Source organism: Vidua macroura, chromosome 3, assembly GCF_024509145.1.
Source record: "Vidua macroura isolate BioBank_ID:100142 chromosome 3, ASM2450914v1, whole genome shotgun sequence".
In the NCBI taxonomy this organism is placed as follows: domain Eukaryota; kingdom Metazoa; phylum Chordata; class Aves; order Passeriformes; family Viduidae; genus Vidua; species Vidua macroura.
This window is the reverse complement of record NC_071573.1, coordinates 48185382-48211403: the sequence shown is the minus strand read 5'-3', so window position 1 is coordinate 48211403 and position 26022 is coordinate 48185382. Positions and strand designations below refer to the sequence as shown.

General features: G+C 39.6%; 1 protein-coding gene across 3 annotated transcripts; it reads right to left on the bottom strand.

Moving 5' to 3' along the window:
- Nucleotides 1-3431: 3431 nt before the first annotated feature.
- On the bottom strand, nucleotides 3432-22475 carry PPIL4 (peptidylprolyl isomerase like 4). 3 transcript variants are annotated; one of them, XM_053974102.1, is made up of 13 exons: nucleotides 22458-22475; nucleotides 21552-21619; nucleotides 21399-21463; nucleotides 19485-19602; nucleotides 17406-17548; nucleotides 16973-17069; nucleotides 15400-15516; nucleotides 14373-14497; nucleotides 12185-12251; nucleotides 11222-11333; nucleotides 9626-9722; nucleotides 8852-8990; nucleotides 3432-3712 (listed from the first exon to the last, which is right to left on the bottom strand). In XM_053974102.1, exons 3-13 carry the CDS (start codon nucleotides 21431-21433, stop codon nucleotides 3491-3493), a joined length of 1272 nt encoding a protein of 423 aa, XP_053830077.1. In that variant the 5' UTR covers nucleotides 21434-21463; nucleotides 21552-21619; nucleotides 22458-22475; the 3' UTR covers nucleotides 3432-3490. The 3 variants fall into 3 exon arrangements, with proteins under 3 accessions (XP_053830077.1, XP_053830076.1, XP_053830078.1); XM_053974101.1 differs by lacking the exon at nucleotides 22458-22475 and adding an exon at nucleotides 22124-22215; XM_053974103.1 differs by lacking the exon at nucleotides 22458-22475 and adding an exon at nucleotides 21957-21975.
- Between the last annotated feature and the right edge of the window lie 3547 nt (nucleotides 22476-26022).

Here is a 26022-nt window from a genome sequence, read left to right as displayed (position 1 = left end):
GGCTTAAAATAAAAAAGCACCTTTTACAGAGTCAGAAAGTCCCAAACAAGTTTCAAGTTCAAAAGTTTACTGCCGTTCAGGTTAATATTTCAGAAGGCTCTTGGAACTGTCTTTCAGCTTCAACAATTTAGTGTAAGCTCGCAAGACCTAAACCAGTGTACGGTGTGCTGGTACCTTTTAACACAGCTACCACATTTAACCAAGGTGATACTGGCTTGTTCACTGAGAAAAAGCACATTCCATCAGTGGCCAGACCAAGCATTTTACACAAAAATACTGCCCTGTAGCAAGTATTTATATAAATCTGACTGTAATTTAACATTTTTCAATTTGCTCATACCTCCTCTGTGGGCAGCAGATGACTGACAGAAAAGGAGAGACATTACCCACACTCCAGGAAGCTTACAAGCAAAACCTTGTAACACCAACAAATCCAAGTTTTATATGATAAAAATCAGGCTACATGAGGGTGAGATGGAGAGATGGACAAAGATAACTGCAGCAACAGAATCAAAAATTGTTCTAAACTTCTTGGAAATTTTAAAATGCTTGCCCAAATAACTAACAGATGAGGGGACTGGGGCAGAATTTGGTTTGGTCTGTGTGGTTGTTAGGGTTGGGTGTGGTTTTGACAAGTGGAAGGAAGCAGGTAGAGCTTTATCTCTAGAGAGTACACAGTTACCGCGACTGGGTTTGGGTAATTCCCATCCTGCAACACCAACTACTTGGATACAACATTTATGCTACTTCCACTGACTTGTGTGATGTCCGTGAGATTAGAGAGAGATCTGTGTTGCAACCTACCCTCCTCCCACTTGCCTTTAGTGCTCTGCCACCAGGTCCTATTTATAACATGGTTTTGGCCAAGTCCACTCGAAGTCTTGGACTCAAACTCAAGAGATCTACTGAGAACTAAAGAAACTACAACACATGACAGCAATAGTCACAGACTTACTCAAATCCACAGAATAAAACAGTTTAGAGTCTATATCATGTTTTTAAGCTGTTGTAGGTAAAGGAATAGAAAATAGAAATAGAAAACTAGAAAACAAAAAAACTCTGAGGAGCTGGTTTTTAAGACTTTAACCACTTTGAACAAAGAGACCTAAAGCATGAGGTGTTCCCCTTCAAACAAGCATCAGCTAAGTGAAACTGAAGAAGTTGATGCTTCTGCTACAATTTCAATGATATTTTCAACATTATAGAAGAAGGTGGTTTTTTTGGTTCTGTTTTTCAACTTCCACAAGCACCAAAGGTCAATAGTGAAACTGAGTTTGGAGATAGCATTGATAAAAAGGAAATGACAGTGAAGTGTGACTTCTCATTAGGCTAAAACAAGTCAACTCTTCAACTCACAAATAAAAAGTCCTGTCCACTCCAACACCTCTGGCTGGACAGGAACAGCAGGAAATATTTGTGGTTTCAGCTTGTTCATGCCATTTCCAGAAGAACCACAATTTCCAGTGATGGGAGGAGCAAATCCCATCTAACCCAAGTGCTCTGCCACCTATGTGCCAGGTGAACTACAATCCCTCCATTGTCAGCAGACTAGCCTAGAAATGCAGCCCTAAAATTAAGTATTTGCTCCCAAACTGGGAGCTGTTATACTGTCATTTAATCACCTACTAATATTACCTTATTTTTGAACACCAACATTTGAAAACTTCCTCTTAAAAAAATACAAACAGGTAATTTCACTAATCTGAAGATACTGTGTATTTTTAACAGCACCAAGGCATATTGAAAATCAGGTACTTGAGACCTTTTGGATGTACTGACTTTTTAACACTTAATTCTGAAGACTCTTTGGCCAACAATGAAAATGGACTATTTACTTCCATATACTACTCATTTAAACTTTCAGCTCTTAAGCATTTACCTGCTGCAAAGAAAAGTCATTTCTGCTGCAGAAAAGCGAACACATTCACCTGAAATAGGATGTTTGTTTCTAAACATTGGTAAGTTTTGTACATCCCACAGGTGGTTGAGGGCTAGCTGAAGCCTAGGAATGGCTGCTGAAACTCTGCAATGTTAAGTCACAATTCTTCAACAAGAGGACCTCTGATGTTCAGCAAGAATCCAGCATTCTCCCCAACTGGAAGCTTTAGTTTGTTTCCATGACTACCATTTCCTAAAGAAAGCAAGAACACAATTGCCTCACTATCTCCACATCCTTGTCAATTCTGGCCAGTGCTTCTTCCAAGTTAAAAATGTCCTGTGGAGGAGAGCAGGACTGAGAACAGGACGACAGCGCAATCCTTGTTTCTTTAACAAAGCAGACCAAGAGCAGGAAGAGTTTGAGACAACCTACTGCCTCCATAACACTACTCCAAAGGCACCATAACCTGACCTAGTACAGTTCCTTGGAATCTTCTTATGCTCAGATAGAAGGCAGAAATTTTCTTGACAGGAATAGTAAGCAGTCCTCAGCCCCAGATTCCCCAGACTTCCAGGAACAGGCTTCCTGTTTACCTCTCCTCTGGGACAGAGGGCTCTCACTCAGACTCTGCAAGGAAGGCACTGGCCCCTGTAGAGTCTCAGGCAGTTGGAAATACCTTGCCAGGAGACAGCTGTGGAAGCCCTGGATTTCTAGTTCTATGCTTTGAAGGACACAAAAGTAAGAGATCCATCAAAAGGCAGCTTCTTAGCCAAGTACACTTCCTGTATTTGGTAAAGCCCACTTTAAGTCTTGGACTCAAGCTCAAGACAACAAAGAACCAAAGGAACTATAATGTGTGACATCAAAATAGGTCTCAAACTTACTTAAATCCATAGAATAAAACAATTTAGAGTCTACATCACATTTTTAAGCTGTTGCAAGTAAAGGAAAACTCTGAGGAGCTGGTTTCTAAGCCTTCAACTAAGGAACAAAAAGCCTCAAAGCATGAGGTGTTCCCCTTCAAACAGGCCTCAGCTATGTCAAAGTGAAGAAGCCAATGCTTCTGCTACTGCATTTTCTATGTTATTTTCAACATTACAGGAAGGTGGGGTTTTTTGTTCTGTTTTCTGATTACCACAAGCACCAAAGATGTTGGACTCCAGCTTTGTTTTTAACAAAGCAAAGACAGGGCAGATGCTGCTGAAAAGTACATTCCTGTATTAAATATCCTCAGTATCCCTGCTCAGCTTAGGTCCAGAGATTACAGCCATCCCTAGGCCTGCCTAGTCAGAATTTTCTGCCATGGGATAGTTTCAGCTGATTATGTTCCTTAAATGTCTGCCTTCCCATAGAATCAATAAGAAGTTATCTTTCTTCACAGTCCACTGAAATACTCTATCCAGGCACAAGCACTCCAGGGCAGAGCAACTTGCAGCGATTCATCTTGAATTTTAGAATTAGCAGATCATGTTCCAATGAAGGGTATCAAGCTGTAAAATCTTACTGCATAATGCAGTCAGACACTACAGTAAGTATTACAGAAAAAACACTATCACAAAAGAAAAAATTTAAATTTATTATTTTAGTGCCCCTCTGTATTTTCCTTGTCTTTCATCTATATTTGGACTTCTCTTTGTCTTTTGATTTCTTAGGACTTCTGCTTCTGTCTGCTTTTTTATCCCAGTCTCTTACTCGGATGTCTTCTTTGTATTTGTCTTTTTGTCTGCTGTAAGTGGAATCTCTCTCCTGAGAATGGCTGCAGCTCCGATGCCTGTCTTTCTTCTCACTCTTGCTCCTCTCCCTACAGCGTTCTTCGTGCTTCCAGTCAGAATCCTGTCAAAGGAATTGGACAGAAATGCAGTTACAAACAAGAGGGGAAAACACACAGAGGCACAAAGAGAACTAGAGAAAAGTCGAGCATGGCAGGTCCCTTAACTACAGCTGGTACTACCTTAAAGAAATTCACATCCAAGATGATTTGAAAAGGTAACATAAAAATACCCAACTGAAACAATCTGAAGAAGGTAAGTTTACAAGTAAGTTTCTGTTGGTGTTTATGAAAAAAGAATGGCTGTCAGTCATGTTTCTTGTACTGCCTAAGGAGCTGTAGCAAAAATTGGTTATATCAGGGATTCCATTCAGATGGATATTATCAAACTCTTCACAAGCATCAAACATGTCTGTAAGCTAGATTTGGATTTCAGATTTCTTTACCTCAGCAATGCAAATATTTCCATAACTTTTGGTTCAAGCCCCATAGGCATTCTAGCACTATGCAGATATATAACATATTTTAAGGCCTACCTGTAATAATTCTTAATGGTCTAAATTCTAGGCTTCAGCAAAATGAACAACCTGATAGTTTAATATCACTGTATGTGCTAACAGAAAGATACCATTTCATGGGGTTTTTGAAACAACACTGTTAAACACAGATCATTATAAGTTAAGAAGAATGTCTGCATTAAATCACACAGTATTTCTTTCCTCATTTCAGATATTATTTTTCTAAGTATGTACCATGACAACAGCCTTCACAATTGTATGGTTAAAACCTATACTCCATGTACTAACAAGCAAACTTCATTTATTTAAAAGAACAGTGAAAAAACTCTACTTTGAACAGAGATTTTATGCAGCAAGCCAGTGACTGGGGTGGTTCCCAGAGCGAACACCACCTTTAGAATTACATTGATAATGCTGAAAGTATTAGGGTTACAATAAGCAACAGAAACCCTCTGGATAAACAGACACATGAATAATCACAGGTTTGATCTATAACAAAAACATTCTGCTACTGCTGGTTACAGTAATCTCAGTGGTGGCCAAATGCCTATTCCACATCTTTACTGTCAAAATTTATTTCAGTACAGATTTAAAATCTGGATCCACCAAAAAGTCTCAGTGATGCTTCGAGCTACTTTTAAGAGATTTGTACATCCATTCTCAGAATGATGCACAGCCATATTACTACTCTTGTACCCAAAAGCCTCACTCTCCATGTGATTGAAAAAGCCAACAGGTTTCAAGCCCCTCTGTGACAAGGCCTGAGTAAACATCAGACAATGGACATGTTAGTGGAGGGGTAGACAGGAACAAGACAAAAAATACTGGCCAGAAAACCAAATGGTGGGCTTGGTGTATGGCTGCCTTCTAACTGGTTTGCTGCTGGAGTTTTCTCCCATGGAAAAAAACATGGGATAAACAGGAGAAAAGCAGGGCAACACTCAGCTGAACAATCTACCAAGTAAACACTGGAGACAAGGCTACTGGTCAAGTGGGGGCAGGGAACAGGTTAGTGAACATTTCAAACTACAGACAAATAGGCCATGTTGAATGCCTCAGAAAAGGACAACTTGCTGAAAAGATTAGAAGTCATACAAGCATTGTGTTAAACGACAACAGTGACATTCACAAAAGCATTTAAGGTACAGGTGATGGACAAGTCTGAAAGTGACACAACAAAGTCACCACAGTAGCTAATGTGATCGCAATGTAAAGGAAGAAAACTGTAATTTGAATTAATATAATGAATTGCATCTTTATTTCTTGCCAGCGTAAGTTACATTTCCCCTTTAATAAGATTTTTCATTTTAAGGTCTTTGGTGTGGAAAAGGGTCAATTTTTAAAACACACTAAATTACTAAAAATAATGGTATTTTAAAACCAAATTTTTATGCCCGAAAGTCAAAAACACACTGTTTTGGAAGAAGAAGAAAAGGATTTGTATTTAAAAACAGGCTTCCTCTTACTGCTGAAATTTGTATTTCTCAATCTAGGATCACAGCCTCTCATCGGTCAATGAGTAAGTGACGATCACCCCATTTCTTAATCCAGCACTGTGTTGGAACACACAGGAGGAAGGAAATAAGGAAAGAGGGAAAGATGCTTCTCTGGAAGTTCATGGCTGATTTTGCCAAAAGTAAGTACTTGCTAAACAGCAGTCACAGGTGAAATAGCTAGAAATATCATGGCCACAGAAGTAAAATGCATATGCCACCTCTTACTTACATTAAATACAGTAGTTAAAGGTTAAAAGGAGCAAACAAATCGAGAGAGCTTTTTCTAGGGGCAGATTTTGATAAAACTTGACCCTGAATATGAAGGGAACAGTGTCCAATAAGCAGTAAAAGCAGGAAATCAAAACGAGAAAAATCAGAACCTCTGCCAAAACCATGCACTACAGAAATCTGAAATTGGGAAGTCCCTATGTCTCACAAAAATCTATTGGATAGGCCATACTACTTCACAGATTCAGTCCTTCTAAAATTAAAATAAAATCCAAGAGAAAACACACAGAGAAAACTGGAAGGCAAACAAAGTCATAATATAGATCTCAGGGGGAAGCATGTCCTGCATTCAAAAAACCTGCACCAAATCCTATTCACAAACCCACATGGCAGTCCGCCCTCCTGCCCCAGACCCACATCCTGTTACTTACTAAAAGCAAGCCACAGCACCCTATCTCTTCTACCCACTGGAATGAAATCAAACAGCACAAGACTCAAAAATATATTCTTGAAACATCAACACAAAGGCCAAAGATTCAGGAAATGGGTGTCAGACTGAGAAAAGGATGAGTCAAAATATACTAAAGAAAAAATTACCACCAGCAAGAGAACAGAAAAACAACTCAACATCATGGAAACTACTGAGAAAATAAAACTCCTTCAAGTCATAGCTAGAGTTGATAGCACAAACTGCAGCTCCAGTTGCCAGAACTTCCCAATGTAAGCCCCATATCTTTGTTAATTAAAATCTCTGCCACACTATGGATTCACAGTGGAAGTTTCTGTATGAAGTATGGCTACTGCGGTCTTTGGCTGATGAGTTGTGGAAGGTCTGCATCTGTTTTATTTTCAAGTTCTTACCTCAAATACATTCAGTGATTTACAAAATAGGGGGAAGGCAGAATGTTTTGTTTGCCTATACTAAAAATGCTACCATTCACTAAAACGTTTCCATGCTGCTATGCTTTGTGTTGGACTCAATATTCCCACTGAATATATTCCACCTCAGGAACATGCCTGCTTCCCCTTAGTTTCACATATTATGCCCAAAGTATGAATAGTAAAAAATAAAGCAAAATTTTGTATATGCTAAACAGGATTCGTCACCTAAGCTTGCTGCAGATTTCACTAGAGAGGTGATGCCTAAAATACTGAGTCTGCGTGAGACTGAGTACATACTGCTCAGTATATGCATACTGTACAGTACACACTAATGAGGACATTCAAATCCAGAGAGAAAAATTCTTCCCAGAAATTAATTTTCACAGCTCCAAGGGGGAACTATGATGCTTGCCATCAGAGAATAGAAGTAAGCCTCCATCTGTGATTTCAGGCATAAGAAAGCTAAACTACTTAGAGCAAAATGGGTAAAGGTGACTAAGAGAGAAGAAAGCTGTGGGAAAGAAGATACCAGAACACAGCAGCAGCAGACTAAGAGAACAAACCACACCAGGAGCAGGTGACTAAATCACAAAAAGATACACATAAACACAGAGGAGATCACATAGACAAGCATTAGAATATGTTCTACTCCAGAACCTGAAAATAGCACCAGGAATCCCTCTGTTCTCATTCATGTTTCTATGCTATGAAGTCTCACAATCCATTTACAACGATTAGAACAGATGTTAAAAATCTTCTGCTGCCAGCATTTGTGCCACCTGCAAGCGTGAAGACTTCTAAATGATCTTAATATGTTCTCTGCTATGCATGACCAGCCAGTTCCATGGGTGTAATTCCCGAACCATCAGGAACAAAGACTGCCACCAAAAATACCTTTCAATACTTTTTCAAGAAGTCTAAAGCAACCGTTTCTATCAGCTAAACAGACAGGAGAAAGTCTAAACCAACATTAGTCCACACATCCTGTATGCACACGCTGCAGTCAGGACTTTACTTACCTGAACAAGCCCCTCCCCTCCACTCAAAGGACCCTGACTGAGTTAGTAAAGTGACTGGGTCCACGAATGAGCAATAGGTCTCACTGCTGGCACTGAAAGATTTTAATTGCTGATGTTCATGAGGAAAATTATTTTCAAGCATCACAGCAAGAAGTGGTCTATAAGAACAGAATCATGTATGCTTTGTGTACCCAAAACTTTCAGCAGTACTCGAAACTCAGGCTGGGACAATAGCCTTATTTACTGTGGCTGAAACTTTTTCACTTTCTGCAAAGTTGCTAGAAGACAGCTTTGTTCTCACTCATAAAGCTGGCACTGTTAAAATACTGGGGTTTGTTTTCTTGTTTTCCAGCTTAGCTCAATTCTTCCTAACATTCACTTCAGTGGTGGTTAACCCTCCATTTTCTCACTGCAGACTTTGGTTCCACAAAACACCGTGTCTTCAGTATCCCAAGTTTGCAGAAATGTGGGAATGCTGTCCTGACAGGCTGCTGTGGAACTAATGAATTACAGAGTTACTGTCTCCTGGTGCTGTCCTCCACAACCCCAGCCTCACAGCACCATAGGCTTGCACATTCCAGATGCAAGCAAACCCATGTGCAGATTTTACACAAACACTTCCAAAACAGTTAAGGATAAATACAAAAAGATAACGTAAAGAGATTGTGTTCTCATATAGGAAAAACCCAATGTATGATGGTCTGGCAAGAAAATGAGACATAGTCTACAGTCATGAAATATGATTACCTTCTACTTTATGACTAGGAATATGTGAACAACAGGTTCTAAGTGCTGAAGATCCCCTACTTTACGAGAGGCTACATTGCCTCTTCAGGATGTTCTGGCAAAAAACCACTAGACACATCAAGCTTCAAAAATCCATGAGGAAACCCTCTTTCATAATCAAATATTAACATCAGCCTTCTGTAGGCTTACAACTGCTATATGTTACACAGGACTTTGTATACCACGTCCTTATTCAATATCACGCTTTCTTCCTGGCTTCTTCTATGAAGAAAACAATGAACAGGTACAAAGTTAATGCATGAAGAGTCAAGTACCTTAGATTTTTTGGTCCTCTTGTCATCATCTTCATCTTCAGAGTGGTGGTGCTTTTTCTTCTTCTGTTTTTTAGCCAAGTGTGACTGACTTGTGTGAGACTCTTCTGCATCCTCATCCAGCACAAGGTCATACTTGGCACTGATGGTGCTGGTTAAGGACAGATCTGTTTCCCCATATCAATGAAGAGCAGAGCACAACAGCACGGAAAGCAAACCAATCCCCGTTTATCTGACAAGAGTTTACCAAGACTTAACACATATTTCAGTCAGAACACAGTTGTACACATTGGAAAAAAAAAAATCAGCTGTGCTAAAATGACTGAAGTCTGTCCTGTCGAACAATACAGCCAGGCTGCATTCTCCTTTCTTTTCCACCTGTGGATATCTGAACAAGCTATGGTGTTTTCTCTCATGATTACCACAAACAAAGTATAATCTTAGAGAATGATTTAATTACTAGAATGGTCTCATTTCGGATGCAGAAGGTCCCCTCTGAAACTACTTAAAAACTCTGTTATGCCACATGTCATTCCAGGGCTGTGGACTAGGGACATTATTTACCTGCACAAAACATGGACGTGAAACAGCACATTTTGATTTGACTAAATTCATCAAAGTGAAAACCACAAAATATTAAATTCCATCTCAAACACCAAAGGTTATATGCGTTAGAAGGTAAACATCCATTTGTCAAGCTTTAAAAATAAGTTTTTCCCAGGCTGTTTTCATAAATTCTACTTAATTCAAAAAGTACCTTTGAAAAGAAAAGGATACTCTTGCTTTGGTTTTACCTTTTCTTTCAGAGCAAATTTCGAAGGTTTGTCATGTTCCTTCTCATAGTCCTTGAAATCTTCCTTGGTATACCGTCCACCTGTCCACAAAAAAATATGTTCATTTCACTCTAACCACAAACACAACCAAGACCCATGTTTAACATTAAGTTCTGGTGATGATTTAGGGGCTCTTTATAACCATAGAGAGCTCCAGAGCAAGATATAGTTCCAGAAGTACTGACATCTGCATAACAGAGTAGAAGACAGCACGACAAGTTGTGATGTTCTGTCCTTCTCTTGCTTGCAGATTCCATTAAACAACACCCAACTTTCTGCTTATTCATGTCCAGTGGAGACAACACACAAAGAGGATCACAAAGCAAGATTCAGCAACTGGATTAGTCCCATTTCTATTACAGGTCCTATATAACACTACTTAAAATTCTGTCACTATGAAAGCCCACAGACAGTTCTCATTATTAAACAATTTTTTGCTCTGGTCTGCACTGAGGGAAACCTCTGAGACAGCTACATCTCAAGAATTCAAATGGAAGACTATGACAAAAAATGTTCACGTCTACATTTAAAGAGGGACACGATGGATTTCAGTTTCCACTCCCTGAAGCACCAATGCACGGATCAACGAACTACGGCAACGTGCTGCCCTCTCACGGCCACGCTTAGAACTGCAACACTCACTGGCTAGGCCAGAAAACACCGAGGATGGAAGGCCATTTTTTGGGTACCATATAAGCACAAGATGACAATATAGTTAGCTTTCCAATATTTTGGACAATTTAGACCTCAGATAAAGTTTCCCAAGTAGGCAGTCAACACAGGATGCACTACAGCACCTAGTATAGACAGAATACAGAGTCATCTCAGCTCTGTGCAGGACAAGTTCCAGTATCTCAGTGTTCATGGCCACAACCTACCTGGAGAAACTGCATGCCAACAACTGAGGACTGACTGCATTTTCAGAAGACCACACACAAGAATGTCGCCAATGCAATACACAGACACCTCTCCAAGTCCAGTGTTTTGCTCATGCCCCAGTATTCATCCACCTCTTCCCACCACCCTTTTTCTCCCAAAACATCCTCAAAGACCTGAAACAGGGTTTTTGTAACATACAGTCTGCCATGCAGTATGTTTGACCTACAGGAGGTGAAGAGCAGAAATCCCTGGCCTGAATACTGACCTTTTCTTGTATACACCTGATTGGCATACAGTGAATAAAGAAACTAGAAAATAACAATATATTGGCGTATTATTTTGCTAGTAAGTAACATATAAGAAAAAATCATGTCCAAAGTTTGAGATTAAAAAAATGTTTTAGTGGCAAAATTATATTGGCTAGGATGGTAATCAGTGGCAATGCAATGTTCATGTAACAGTAGGAAACCCTTCCACTTTTTCTTATGAAACAAATGAAGGGAAGAACTAACAACTGTGTTTGCTCTATTTATTCCAGTACCAGGAACATTTATATGCCTGAAGATAAGAGGATTTAAACTCCTAACTCTTTATATAATACTTAGTTTAGAAGTGATAGCTTATTAAGCTATGAGGATTGAAGAATTGCAAATACACCCACCTTTTCCCTTCCATTTAATCTTTGCAACAGACTGGCTAAAATCCACATGTATCCGTCTGTCATCTATCAGCACATTGTCCATCTTGAAGTAGGCTTTCTCACAGTCTTCCTCCTGATATTAACCAGGAAAATCTTGAGTCACGATTATTTCATAGGAATATTCACCGAAAAGCTTAAACACAAATTCAACTGCTTAGTGGCATACATTTCTTTCTGAAATTGCCTAAAGCACCACAGTTCTTCAACTGTACCATTTCAAAAGAAATAGTTATGCTTTGTCTGAATATCAGCATTTCAATTCCCAATTCTTCAGTTCATTTCACTATTTAAAAATTTGCCAATCCAGCTACACATTTGGCACATGTAATGCATTCAGAAAAAAAAGGAAAATAGAACTAATAAAAGTTCAATTTTAACTACATAAGCAGGCTAAAGAAAAGTGAGAACACTTTCCAGTGTTGTCCTCACAGATGAGAGATACCAGTACACATAAAGCTATACACCACCTAGAGAACTATTGCCATCCTTCTCACAGTAAGAGCAGCAGTGTTGATACAGCACGTATCATTTACAAGCCCAGAATAAAAAACTACTGTACACATGGATCCATCTTATTCCATACACCCTCCTTTCTTTATGCTGCATGCCCCTAGCATTCCTTTCTTCAACTCTTCGAAGACTTAATGCACTCTGGGGGAAAAAAGGGCCTGATGCCCTCCCACTGGTTTCAAGATAGTCTAAGTACATTTTTGTACTGGCTGCTCAAACAGAGACAGACTTATATGCTTGCCTCATTTAGGACCTACAACTTCTGTAACTAAGTTATAGTTTCTCTCAGTAAAGTATGAGAAAATATTAGCTATTCCACACTTGAAGATGTCAGTGTTTTTCCTAAATGGAAGTATACCAAAAAGGGGCTTTTACAAGCGGGATCTACATAGAGTTTATACCTAAAACCCATACCTTTTCAAACTCAATGAAAGCATAACAAAGAGATTCACCAGTCTTCCAGTCTCGGATCACTTCACAACTGAAAAAATGATATGAAATTAAACTGTCAACACTGTTGGAGCAAAAAATGTAAGGTAGGAAAGTACTGCTTAAAATGGAGAGTAGAGATAAAAAAATAACCCAGAAAACCCCAACCCACAAAACCTAAACACCTTGAAGGTATTAAAACACCTGATTCTGAGACCCCCTACTGCAATAAGAAATGCATGAGACATTGCTTTGAACAATTACACTGAACTCACACATGGGACCATGAAGCACAAAACTAGAGATGAATTTCTAATCAGTGAAACAAAATATATTTTTCAACATTACTGTTCGTTTTTAATTTTTTGCATTTCAGTAATGCAAGATGAGAAATTTTACATTCTATTTTCTTTGTCATTTTTAGCAAAAGTTTAAACAAACATCCTGAGACAAACTTTCTCTTCTTAGCAAGCACCTCTTTAGCAGCCCAGCTTTTTATCACGCAGGCCACTGAGCAAAAATAAAAAGCCTGAAAGTATTGAGTAAGTAATGCAAAATGGGAACAATATAGTATTGTATCAGTATTACACAACTCTTGTACTCGACATAAATCTGACTACAGGATGCTGAAGGAGGGCACACAGGCAACAAGGGCAGGATATGTGGCATTAAGGTGAGAATAAATGTTAGACCTCCCCCACATGTAGAGAGGAAGTGACAAATCAGGATCTGCAATCAAAAGATGATCAAGGCTGAAAGAAAAAAAAAAAAGCTGGGGGTGAAAGAAAAAAAAGTAGACCATAAGGCTATTCAGACAAGCTATAGGAATTCTTCGCAGCAGAAGGCAGAATGGTTTTGTGCAAGAACCCTCCTTCATGGATTATTCAGAGAACCTATCTGAAAGTGGAAAAACTGCAGAAGAGTGACAGCTCTGACAGAGGAACAAAAAATTAAAAATCCTTAGGGCACAGAGTAATCATGCTGGAGCTGTAAGAGTGGCACACAACGCCAATTTCACCCACATACAGAGACAGTGTAGTTTAGGATCGGGGAGCCTGCAGGCCTGTGTGCCAGTATTGCACAAATTGCTAGAAACTCCAAGCCGAACAAAGTTAGCATCCATCTGAATACACAGGGCCTTCTCTGGACCATCTGAATAAACTTAAGTGAAATGCTCTAACAGACTCAATAGGCTCATGTGTGGTGATGATGATGATCCATTCCATTAAGTCTTTTGAAATCCCTCTGCAAATTCTAATAAACTTTTGCACTAAAGGCTTTTGGGGAAAGTAAGCGCAAGGGCGTAAGGAACATCTTTGAATCAATAAACATGCAACAAGATAAGCACGGGTTGAACCGTAACTGTATATTGTAAAAAACCCCAAAATCCCCCCAAAAAACCCCAACGGAATAAACAGCTTTAGAATTCACTAGAAAAGGAGTTGAGAGTAAAACAGAGAACAAAACTGTTCCACTATAAATCTGTAATTTCTTCAAAACTGCGTGCAGTTCTGGTTATCTCACCTTGAGATGAAAACAAAAGAACAGGAAAAGGACAAGAAAAGCGAAACAAGGTAATTAAGTCTCTACTATGAAGAAGCATGAATATGTAGGTTAGTACTCTTAGCAAAGAAAAAAATAACTTTGGGCTGTAGGATAGACGAGTGTAGGAAAGCAGATTTCATTGCCTATCCTGTCTTTTGATACCAGTACTAGGAGGAATCAGCTGAAATTACTAAAAGCCAAGGCCAAAACTGAGAAGGGCAGCAGGAATGAGGAACATCTTACAAGGAGTGTATCAGATGCCACAGATGTTTGGTGCTTTATCCCAAACCACACATACTCCCACAGGAAAGAAAAACCCAGCGACTCAATCCAGCTCATTGAGCATCTGACATAAAAACTGCTGAAGGGAGTGATAAGATGGGGGGCAGGGAGGAGTGTCATATGCTTTCTTGGTTCCTTCATTTCCTTAGGCTTTCCTTAAAACCACTCCTGGGGACAGGATACTCCTCTAGCTAGATCTGCCTTTGTATCCCCATTCGTGTGGTCTCTATCCAGACAGAGCATAAATCTCCTGAGACACCAGACTACTTTACAGCCAAACCTAAACAGACTGGGAGGAAACAAGTTCAGTTTCAAGAAAGAAGGTTTTCTCTTTTATCATAATTACCTTTTAATGGGACCGAATCGTGAAAATATTATCTCCAGGTCTTCACCTGTGGTCACAGGATTCAGTTTACAAACAAAAAGCACATTTTCTGGTGGCTTGATGTCTGCATCTGGCAAGTCTCCCACCTGGGATACAGAAAGAAGACATTCATCACCTTCTGCCTAAAGCTCTCTACAGGCAACATGGCACACTGGGAACACATCTTCTGTGTGCTCTCACATTCCTATCACAAAATCAAAACTTAATAAAATATTTTTCCTACTCAGTGTCACAAAAAAAGTGCTTTCTATAGCACCTAAAATGTATTATTTTTTTGCAATTCCACCACTAGACTTCATGAAACTTCACAAATATATTCTACTTTGCTTTTTCTGTTCTTAGCATAACAAACAGACAGCTCTAAAAGGTGGAAGTGCACCCTTTTTGACCCTACAAATCTTCTGCAACACTGTGGCCAGATCTGGCTTGATCTTGCAATTAGTCTCTGCTGCAAACTATTCACGAAATTTGAATTTGGTAGTTGTAAGGAAGTGAGATGGATTCACTCATCCTTCAATGGTCTGTATTCTTTATTTACTTTTCTTTTTTTCTTTAAAAAAAAAAGGCCTTCAAAGCCTCTTCACAATTTTTGTTACTATGGAGTTTACCACTGTATGCACTGGGAGGAGTTGATCACAAATTAGCTCAGCTCTCTCCCACACATGCTAGAATTTTTCCACAACTGCAGGTATTCCAGCAGCATACTATGTCTGTTACATTTTTTAATTGGATGCATTTCTAGTAAGTTTTTGGAAAGCCTCCACTGGCCCACTCTGACAATGAAGCATCACCGGCTTTATCAGAAAACCACAACATGAGTGCTCATGCTCAATCCTTTCATTGTACAACAGATATTTAACAGCAGATTCTGAAACATGACATAATCACCAGATATGTAATTTCAAGACAAATAGTACACATCCTCCTAGACTTAACATGTACACACACTGGAATAAGATCTAAAAGATAAATACAGAAAGATGTTCACCATTTCCAGAAGAATAGCACGAGTTTTTGCTTCTTTTTCTGCCTGAACTTCTTCTATTTCTTCTGCAGACCGTCCCTTCATGTCATCAATTTCTTCATCTGCTCCTATTCTGCCACTCTGAAAAATGAAGGAAAATGCTATTTATTACCAAGCCATGGCCAAAAATTCTTTCTCACTTTCCAACTATTACTTGGATGACCTTTCCCCTCACCCCTCAAGACACAAAAAAATGCTTAAGCACTGTATGTCTGCAGAACTGGGCTTTTATTCTGTTCTTCCCACTCAGAACAAAAGAAAAAAAGAGAAGATGTTATCCTCACATTTCAGGCACTGTGAACTATTTCTGAACTTCTGTGACTAGTCTGAACCATACTCAGTGAGGTATTCTAAATTCTTTTATATATACCCACCTACTCAACATTTCACCACAAGTGTCAACTCATTTCTAATCCAGGCAACTCCTGTGACAAACAAAGGTAAGGAATACTGCAAATATATGTTGTGTCTAGCAAGACATTAAACAGAGCATAGTACAATAATAACTTTGGTTTTATACATCTATACCTAGGCAGGACTTGAGGTTTATTTTTTTCTCCTCACCAGTATCTCTAGAATGCTGCCTTTCTTATAGACATTTCTATGCTAAAAGGGGTATCCTCAGACAGGCTATGAGGGAAAAGAACTCAGTACAAGTCTTCACATCTCTATGCTGCTGGCAGTGAGCTACTAAATACCTTATTCTTAACATATCTGAAGGTACATCAGAGATTAACCACTGTGCACACATACTATGAAACGCTAATTTGAATCCTGTAATTGTATCTATTAAGCTTAAAAATAAACAACATTCTCTCTAGTTAACTAATTCATTACTTGAAACAACTGTTTCCATATAAGGGAATAATCTCACATACAATTTCTGTAACCGCATACTTGCAATTATTTTTTAGAAAATTCCTTGTGCTTGAACAAATAGCCCACATTAGTATGTGTGCCTGCACATATAACTCTAAAAATGACAAAGATTACTTCCACTGAAATATAGCCTACTCACATTTAAAAGAAAAATAGCAGTAACCATTTTAATATTAATAAATGTCAGTTATATTTTGTCTTCTACCAGAGTATACAGAAAACCAGTAACATCAGCATTGAATATTCTGAATGGTCTGCTTATCTACACTGTAAATAGAAAACATAAACACAGCTTTCAAACACAACTCCACGGGACCCACAGGGGAGAGCACCCAAGTCATGCTTTTATCCTTCTCTTGAAAGGTTAAGCAGCTTTTGATTAAACAAGCTTAAATTAGCAGTATTAAATAAGCAGTATTCGATTAAACACAGCAATAGCTCCAAATAACTGACAAGCATTTGACGTATCAGAACTCAAGCTGGCACAGTAGAAGAATACCTTCTACATGAAAAATTGTGTAGCTGTTTTAGGACACAGATTTGAGACACAAAATCTTGGAAGACTGATTTCTTATTTTGGCCAAATCTGTGCTGGATGCTATTTGAGATAAACTTATTTAATTATTTCTTCCAACTTTTCCCTGTTGTGAACACTCACGTCGAGCTGTTCCTTTGTAGGTTCTGGTGAGCGATCAGGAACACACAAGCCAGGAGGATCATCAAAGGGATCATCTAAAATTACGGTATGATTTATCCTTAGAGAAAGCAAAATCGAGATCAGCATTGGTTACATGCAAGTAAAACTTGGTTTACCCAACTAACAGCAAACCAGCCCCACTAAATCTCAGTTGTAACCCAAACAGCCAAATATCCTGTGTGCTTATAAATTCTAGAACTGATGCTAAATATTTTTGTACATACTTGTTTATTTAGTACTTGTTTATTTCACCACTAATACTGGAGGAAAAAAAGGATTTAAGATAGCATGTACAGGTCACCTGACATCATGATATTCATCTAGTTTCCAAAAAGAAGTAAATTCATTCAATAATAATGTATTCATCAAAAAGTAAAGTTAAAAGCAGTCACACCTGATATCTTGATATGGGATAAAATCCTTATCTACAAAGGTTTCATTAATTGTCTTCAATACATCCATGCCTTCTGTCACTTCTCCAAATACTGTATGTACACCATCAAGGTAATCCAGGTTTTCCCCTGTGGTAATGAGGAACTACAAAAGAAGATACAAAACTAGGAACAGTAAATAGAAAAACTCAGGTTGTATTTTTTTTATCTTAACACACTGTCACTGTCACACTTCAGTGTCACACAGTGTCACACTTCAGTGGGGGGGAAAAAAAACCTCTTGCCATTTTCCCATGTACATTGGCTTACTGTGTTCTCTTACCTCTGAGAACATGGTGAGCCAATGTACAGCTCACAGCCACTACCTGAGGAAATCTCCCTCTGCAGGAGCCTGTGGGTGCAGCTCACAGGACCCTTCTGTGAATTGGTAATCAGGCACAAGGGCATTGGAGGAGCAGAGAGCTCTCTGCTGGGGAGGTTTGGTGAGCAAGACCAGCAAAAGTTGTGACTGGCATCACAGCTGATGAAAGGGAGAGGACAGAAAGAGCAAAGCTACCCCTTGTGAGCTGAGCTGAAATCACCTGTTCACCAAGCAGCATTCAGCAGGTACTTTTTCATAAATTTGGCAAAAACTCCCTAGTACTATCTTTACCTAACTCCCATAGTACTATCTTTACCTATTCTATCCACTTTTTTCCTTTCATCCCACAAACCCTTGTCTCATGAAAACCAGGATGCAGTAGCATTGAGAGAAGAACTAACACACTGACTTAGATCAACTCAAACTGGCACTGGAAAGTATCCTATCACAAATCAGATCTTTCACTTTAAGGCAAAACAGAAACTACGAAAATTGATACCAGCTGAGAATTTAGTAACAAACTGTAGAGGACACTTGGTAATGGAGGAGGGAGGAAGAGGCAGATATGCACAAATAACAGGACACAACTGCTGCACCCACATTTTACAGTCTGACTGGCAACACCCCACTCCTCATTCTCTCTACAACACAGTTAAGACTGGTTAGTATTTGGCATAGGTTACACTAAGCTACACTATACTTGTAAGGCAACTCCTGGTAGTTCCTTCCTGGAATTTTTCTTTCCCAAGGAAGAAGATGCAATAACATTCCTGGGATCAGCATTCATTTCCACACACCTGCATATGCACTAGCAGGCTGGATCTTAAATATAAATACAAATGTCATCTCTTTTTCCTAAATACCCCAACCATGCCATTTTATACATACAATGCAGAGAAACAGCATAATTACTTGTATATATTACAAGCTCTAGCTCGAATAAAACACTACCTTTTTAAAAATTGTTCTCTGATTATTAAAAATCACTCTTTTTAAAAATTAAAATACATGGATATTACAAGTGAGGTATTTTAATTCATAGAAGTGGCAATGCACCTAAAATAGTAATAATTCAGAAATAATAGTGTTCTATGAGATTTAAATATTAAAAAACCTTACAAAATAAGTAAAAATAATTACCTACAGCAAAAACTTTGTGTCCATGAACAGCAAAGAGAACAAGACCACTTTCAAAAACTGTTTTATACCAGCACTGTGGTAAAAGTGTAAACTTACATTATTAATGAACTTTCAAGCAACCATACAGGAGAAACTGTGATATGATTTCAGTTTCCAAACTAACACAAAGTCAATACCAGAATATGTCAACATAAATTCAAAACTCAGTTTCCTTAATTTTCACTTCCATTTAACTACAGAATTTTTTCCTGACCATTTTATTCATTAGCAAAATCACACAGAAGTATTAACAGAGGGAAATAAATAAAGGGAAAAAATACAGGACTGAGTACTAGCAAATAAAATTATTCTAGGACAGGATTTGAATATGGGCATTTTAATTCCTCTCTTTGTAACCAAATACCCATAGACACCTGGAATGCTATGCAAAATATTTAGCTATGGTGGGTTTGTAACACGCCTTTTGACTGTTTTACAAGATGATGCTATTGACGTGACAGTGTCATTGTTCTACAGCTTTTGTAAACTCATGTAACTTTTATTTTAGTTATTTAGACATGTAACAACACTATCTGCTGACCTGTGATCCATGCTGATCACTGCCATTGTTCACCATTGACACAGTTCCCTTCTTCTTGTGCTTGATTCTCGGCACTTTTTCTGCCTCAAAAAATCTGGCTTGATCACCATACAGTTGACTAAAAAAACATATATAATGAATATGTTACAAGAAAAATGAATTTTTAAATGTGAGCTAACCAAACATTGTAAAACTCTAAATGACATCTCAAAAAATTTTTACATTTCACATTTACATTAGGCCTTCAAATAAACCTGGATTTTTACATTGCACCCATAAACATATTTATGGACCTATACACTTCCACAGTTTATATTACAAGGAACCACAAATTTTTCTCTGGACATTTCATTTCAAGAGGCTTTTTGTGGGGTAGGAAGGGTACACTTCTATATTTTTAAGTTCAGTATGTAACATTTTTCTGAGGCATGAAGGAACTATACATTTTAAGTAGGTTCTACAAAAAGAAGTTATTCCACACTGTAAAAATGCAGTTATTTACATAAAAAATTTATCTCCCAAGAAAAACAGAAAAGCAGTACATCTATGTGCAAAACCAGTTCATCAGACAGGACTACATACAGTAATTTGGTATATACGGGATACAGCAAATTGTTGCATTCTTTTAAATTTTTTATGTCTAATCCTGCTATCACTTATTTTGTCTCACTCCATAAACTGATGGCTACACGATCAATAACCATATCTGCCCAAATGTAAGGACAGTGCTGTGTTTAAATTCATTCTGCTAGGCAGGAGCTAGACTCTATGAAGACAGGATTCAAATTAAACTTTGCCTGCAAGAACAGAAACTCCAGTTTCATGGACTGCAGCAGACACAAACAGGTACAAAAGATGAACTGACCTTCTCCGTGCTACTGCCAGACAGGATCTGACACTCTCTCATCACACTGTACTTCCCAATTTGCCACACCAGTCAGTCTTAGAAGACTTGTACAATATCAAAATAAACTTAATTTACTTGTGTGCAGAGATAGGAAAGTCTGGCGAGTTTACTTACCCAGACTTGCATCTGCTTAGCACAGTTACACTCCTTCCAGGACCACTGGAGTGGTGATTTATGGATCAATGCAGGTTTTGTATTTAAGAAGCTCTGACACACTGACTTAAAAAAGCCAACACTAGTCTAGCAACACTGTCTCTGCTCCAGCTGAACTCTTTTATTGCTGTATATTGTGTTCCCCAGCATCTACCCAGTAATTAGGTCTGCTCTGTAATTTTAATTCTACTTTTAATACCTATTTCAAACGAATCATGTAGAAAACGCGCAAACGAATCATGTAGAAAACTCCATCCTAGCTGTTTGAATGATCTCTTCAATTCTTGTCTCCGTGACCACTGAAAACTTCTTGAACAAATAAGAAAAGCGATTTCCTTATAAACATTCAACACGACTAAAACTCAAATAAGTAAGGAGATCGCTTCTATACACAGAGGAAATCAAGTATAGCCTCTATGCTCCACTCATGCTCCATTTAGTATATTTTGTTATAATAATAAATGTATTCACAACGCTAATTGATTCTGTCTTCTACAGAGCATTTAGTCATGATACTTTTCTAACCAAACATTTAGTTATTTGCCAGCTTCTAAACAGACAAAAACGTATGTTCAAGTTGTTACCTATAACTTCACTTCTAAGGTCAGAGACAGAACAACGTCCAGGAAAAAAACAGTGAATGGCCAAAGGCAGCATAGAAATTAAAAAGGTATCTAAGTATGAAAGCCAAAGAAGCTTATGCATCAACATTTTTATTTCCCACCAGTAATTCTGTCCCAAGAAAGCTGAAGACAATCTAACTGGAATTCCTATTCACTTACACAAATTCTCTGTTAAGATACATATACAGATATATACATATGTATGTATCATTTTTATACATAAACACTTACCAAAATATGGATTCCCCTCCACGACCAGTTCCCATGGGGTCACCAGTTTGTATAATAAAATCCCTCTGTCACAAAGGAGAATACATAAGATATTGCTTTCTTGTCTGTGATTTTAAACCAACTGAAAAACAAGGAATTTATGAGAATACTCACCTGTACATTATAAATAAGACAATAGTTGTAGTACTTGACTTTGCAGAGCTTCAGGAAATTCAGACAAGCTGCAAAAAATCATACCAACATTTACAAGGGAAACTACAGATACAGTAAGAATAGATATAACAGAGCCCTAGTTTAAGGCGCATAAAAGTGGTTTTGGAGCAGACTGTGTCGAGACTTACCAGGGTACAGCCTATAAACGCTAAAAGAAATGCTCGGAGGAGACTTAACATTTCATCCCTTCCTACAAATCATCTCTAGCGATTCAAAGAACCCTAAACACGGCCAGTTATACAGAAACACACTTCCCCCCCCCCCCCCGCCCCACCGCCCCCTCCGTTTCTTTTCAAACACTTGAGAAAGAATCTCACGGTAGCCCCTCGATTTAGCAGATATTACATTTGTGGCCGCAAGCGCTGACTGCATCCCCCCGGCCTCTGTCCCGAGCGAGGCCGCCACCCGCCCGCGCAAAGGGAAAGCCGGTGCCGGGGGGGGGGGGGGGTCAGGGGCGAGCCCGAAGCCGGCGGGGGCCAGGGACAGCCGGTGCCGGCGGGCTCGGCTCGTACCGCGGGGCCGCTCCTCCGTGTACAGGTCGATGACCAAGTCGCCCACCGTGGTCTCCAGCAGCACCGCCATGGCCGCGCACGCCGCAGCCCGCCCCGCGGCTGGCGCGCCCTCTGGCGGCGCGGAGGACCCCGCAGGCCGTCAGGGGCGGGACGGGCTGTTCCCGCAGTCCTGAGGGCGCGCGCGGTGGAAAATGTGGAATGTGTCAAAATTAAGGCAGGATGTTCTTTGATATGTAAGATCTTTGTATACTTTCAGACAGAACAATTCGGTTTGAAAAGACCTCCCTCTGAGATCGAGCCCAAGCTGAGAGATAACTGGCATACACAGTCGTACCTTAAACACCTCCAGTGATGGCAAATCCACCGTCTCCCTAGCAGTCCTTAGCCCAGTCCACGCTCTTGTAAGTTACTGAGTCATTCTGAACTGTTGTGCCCAAGCACAAGAAGCTAGACTTACAATTATGGAAACCTGACAGACCCAAGTGTTTACCACTGAGAGATGTAATTCCTCCCTCTTCCTCACACAGCTGGTGACCATGAAGCATCTAGTTAGTGACTGTAAAATCAATGAGGAGCAGGCATCAGCTAAGGACTGCAATAAGTGGAATCATTTAAAAAGGAAGATATTTGAATGTAATCCATCTGTTCAATTATGGAAGGTGCATAGAAATAATGAGACTAAGTTAATTCTGGTTCACTACATAGAGCTTCCCAAGCATCTGCTTTACTTAGTGCCCTTCTAGGTTGCTGTAAGGCCTCAGAGATCTTGCTCAAGGAGTGCAGGCAGTCCACTCAGTCTCTTGTGCCGCGGGCTGGTAAGAGCCACACATTACAAGAACAAGGACGCTGCCAGCTTGTAGCTGAACTGAGCACCTCAGGTGCTCTGGTGCCCAGGTTGGTGGAAGAACCCTAGCAGCAGAGGCACAGGAGGATGTGCTGACAAACTGATGAGCTCTGCAGGGCACTTCACATTCACAGAGCTCCCATCTGATGCAGCTGATGCGTTCCAGTGCCTGCACTGTGCTGTAGAAGCATGCTGGCAGGGCACAGTTGCTCGTCGGAAACACTTACAAACCCATATTTTTCTGAGGCATGTGCAGACTTTGGCTGGTGCCTTGAAGGTCTATAAGCATATCTGTGTGGTGCTCTTCGCTCTGGTGCTACCTGTGGTCATAGCTTTCTCTCTCAGGCTGTACAGGGGTGCTTGCCTTTTCCTATTCTTCAAGGTTCCCCTTGGAGACTATGCATTGTTTCCAAACAGAATTTGTCACAAGCTGAAGGAAGCCACCTCTTTTCAAAATCAGTGCAGTATATATCATATTTATATGTCAAGCTCAGCATCTGAAACAGATAAACACAGTCTATTATGAACAAGTGCTTGATATACTAGGACTTGGTCCAGAACCCACTGAAATAAATTTGATATTTTTTCACTAGGCATTTAAATAAAACTGTTGTGCAGGCAAAAAAAAAAAAAAAAAAAATCAATATGAAGTCTAACATCTATTCATTGTCTGACATGATGTGTCACATTCCCAAATCAGTGTGAAAAAGCCAGATAAAGGGTTCATATTGAAACCTTCTCTCCCCTCTCCAAGCTGTGAGCAGGTAAGGAACACATCATTTGCAGCCTCCTTGCCAGCAGAGCAAGCGATGGGCCGTCAGCCAGGCTCCTGGAGGGCTGGGCTGAGCTGAGCTGGGCCACAGCACGGAATAATGGCATGGCTGGGATGTGCCAGGGGCAGAGTTTTCCTTGCTCACCTTGGCCACAGGGCTTGTTTTTGCCCCCACTCCGGAGCACTGCCAGGCAACGCAAGGGAAACAGTGCTTAGGAAAGGCCAGGAGGGAAGCTTGGGCCTGCTAATGCCTTCCCTTTCCAGAGCTGCCGAGGCCCTGGCTGGAGGACAAGGACAAGGACATCTGAAGGACCTGTGGACCATGCAAGAACCTGTGGTCAAGCTGTGCAATAGGGAGGACTCAGACAGAGCCTCCAGGGCTCCCCCAGGAAAGGTGGGGGCATGCTTGGTGAGCCATAGGGAGAGCTGCCATCCCTGGCCCCTAAGAATAGCTGCAGACACCAAACCCAGAAGTAGAGCATGGAAAAAGCCTCTGATAGGGGCCCACCCAGCAAAAAGCAGTGGAAAGAAACGTGCAGGGGTGTGGTGCCATGGGAATAACAGCAACCAAGCCGTCCTGAAAAGACGGCACAGCCGTTCCAAAGCAGCTGAGAGAGTGCCACTCTCTCACCAAGTCCAGCAGGAAACCAGCACACCTCCCTGCATATGGATAGTGAAAAAGCAAACAAAGACCAAGTTTCTATCCCTCAAACCTCAACGAAACTTCACAGCCACCCTGCCTTCTGAAAGGTTCTCATATTCCACAGACTCTAATAAACTAATAAAATGTGCTAAGGGTAAAAATATTGAAGGACTGTCACACAAGTGTTACAAAATTGCATAACAGTCTAAGAAGTATGTCCTAGAAGTCCTAGTACAGTATTTATTATTGTTGTTTATGCTAGCTAAAACAAAAATTAATAAGCCTCTGATAACTGAGACTGTGACAGTTACTAAGAAAATATTATGCTTCTGTCTCAGACATGGGCTACTGTGAATTAAAGAGATCCTAGAATGTATTTCAATAAGTTTTCTCATTGTATTTCTACTTGTGATATATCTAGATCGACCTGGAAGATTCAAAGAATATAATTGTCCTCACATTCTAGATCCACTAAAGCATACACAGAACAATTATTTAGAAACATCATAAGCAAATTTCGCAAAATTCTTTTTAACTGAGAATTTGTCACCTGTCATCATTTTAAAAAAACCCAAACATAAAAGTCATCTGTTAATATTGCTTGCACTGTTACCATATTAACTAGAAAATTTAAATACCTATATTTCTTTAATAATTCATAAGTTTTGTTAAAAATTTTGTTTTGCATGAGGTATTAACACAAGCTTGTTTTTTGAAAAATATAAAATACAGAAAACCTCTAAGAAACTATATTAGTATACAAACTTTACAAAAGTTAAACCCTTTTTCCTTTGAGATAAACAAGAAAGCCTCATCCTGAAGAGGTTCCTTCAAGTCCTCATACTGAGAGACTCCCTCAGCAACCCCCTACCCTATTAATACTGTTCAAAGTCCATGTTTTGTTCCTATTTTTAGTTATTAATACCAAGAAAAATGGGAAAAAGGTTGGGGTGAATGTACATCCTCTCCCATTAAGTCTTAGGTAGTATCATGATCTCATATCTTTCAGTCACTCATATAACAGCACAATAATCCTATGATACTCAGCGGCCTAAACCTATGAGAAATGTGTTTCAATGGACACTGGGAACACACTGGATATGTCTGCTTATCCTGATGCCCCTCAACAAACATCACAAGGACCTATCCCATAGAAATCCAGGACTCTTGAAGTGTCAGTTCATATAAGGACTTGATTTGTTTACAAATTATGTTTCCTGTTTACAAACTGTTTTTCTGTTTACAGATTGTTTTCTCTAGTAGCTGGGTTTTTCTCTATAGGATAAATAATTTAAAAGTTAAGTAGTTTCTTGGTTTTAGAGATAAGTTGTAACCTATAAGCATTAAGCCTGTGACCAATGATAACCTGAGCCCTTGCCTGGCAGATCCTGGATGTGAATGCTGCAGCTCCAGTGCAAATTAGACCCATGCTGTCTTCTGTCACTCCATTAGCAAAGGGCCTTTGCAGATGGGTGACAGAGAGCGGATCACAAATTATAAAGAAAGAAGAGTGAGATGTTGTCATGTAGCAGCACAAGCTGGCTAGCACTGTGTGAATTGACTGACAGGGGCCTCACCCAGTCACATCTCTCCCAAGGCTGCAGGCATTTCACTGGCCAGAGCCTGAAGATCAGACCAAT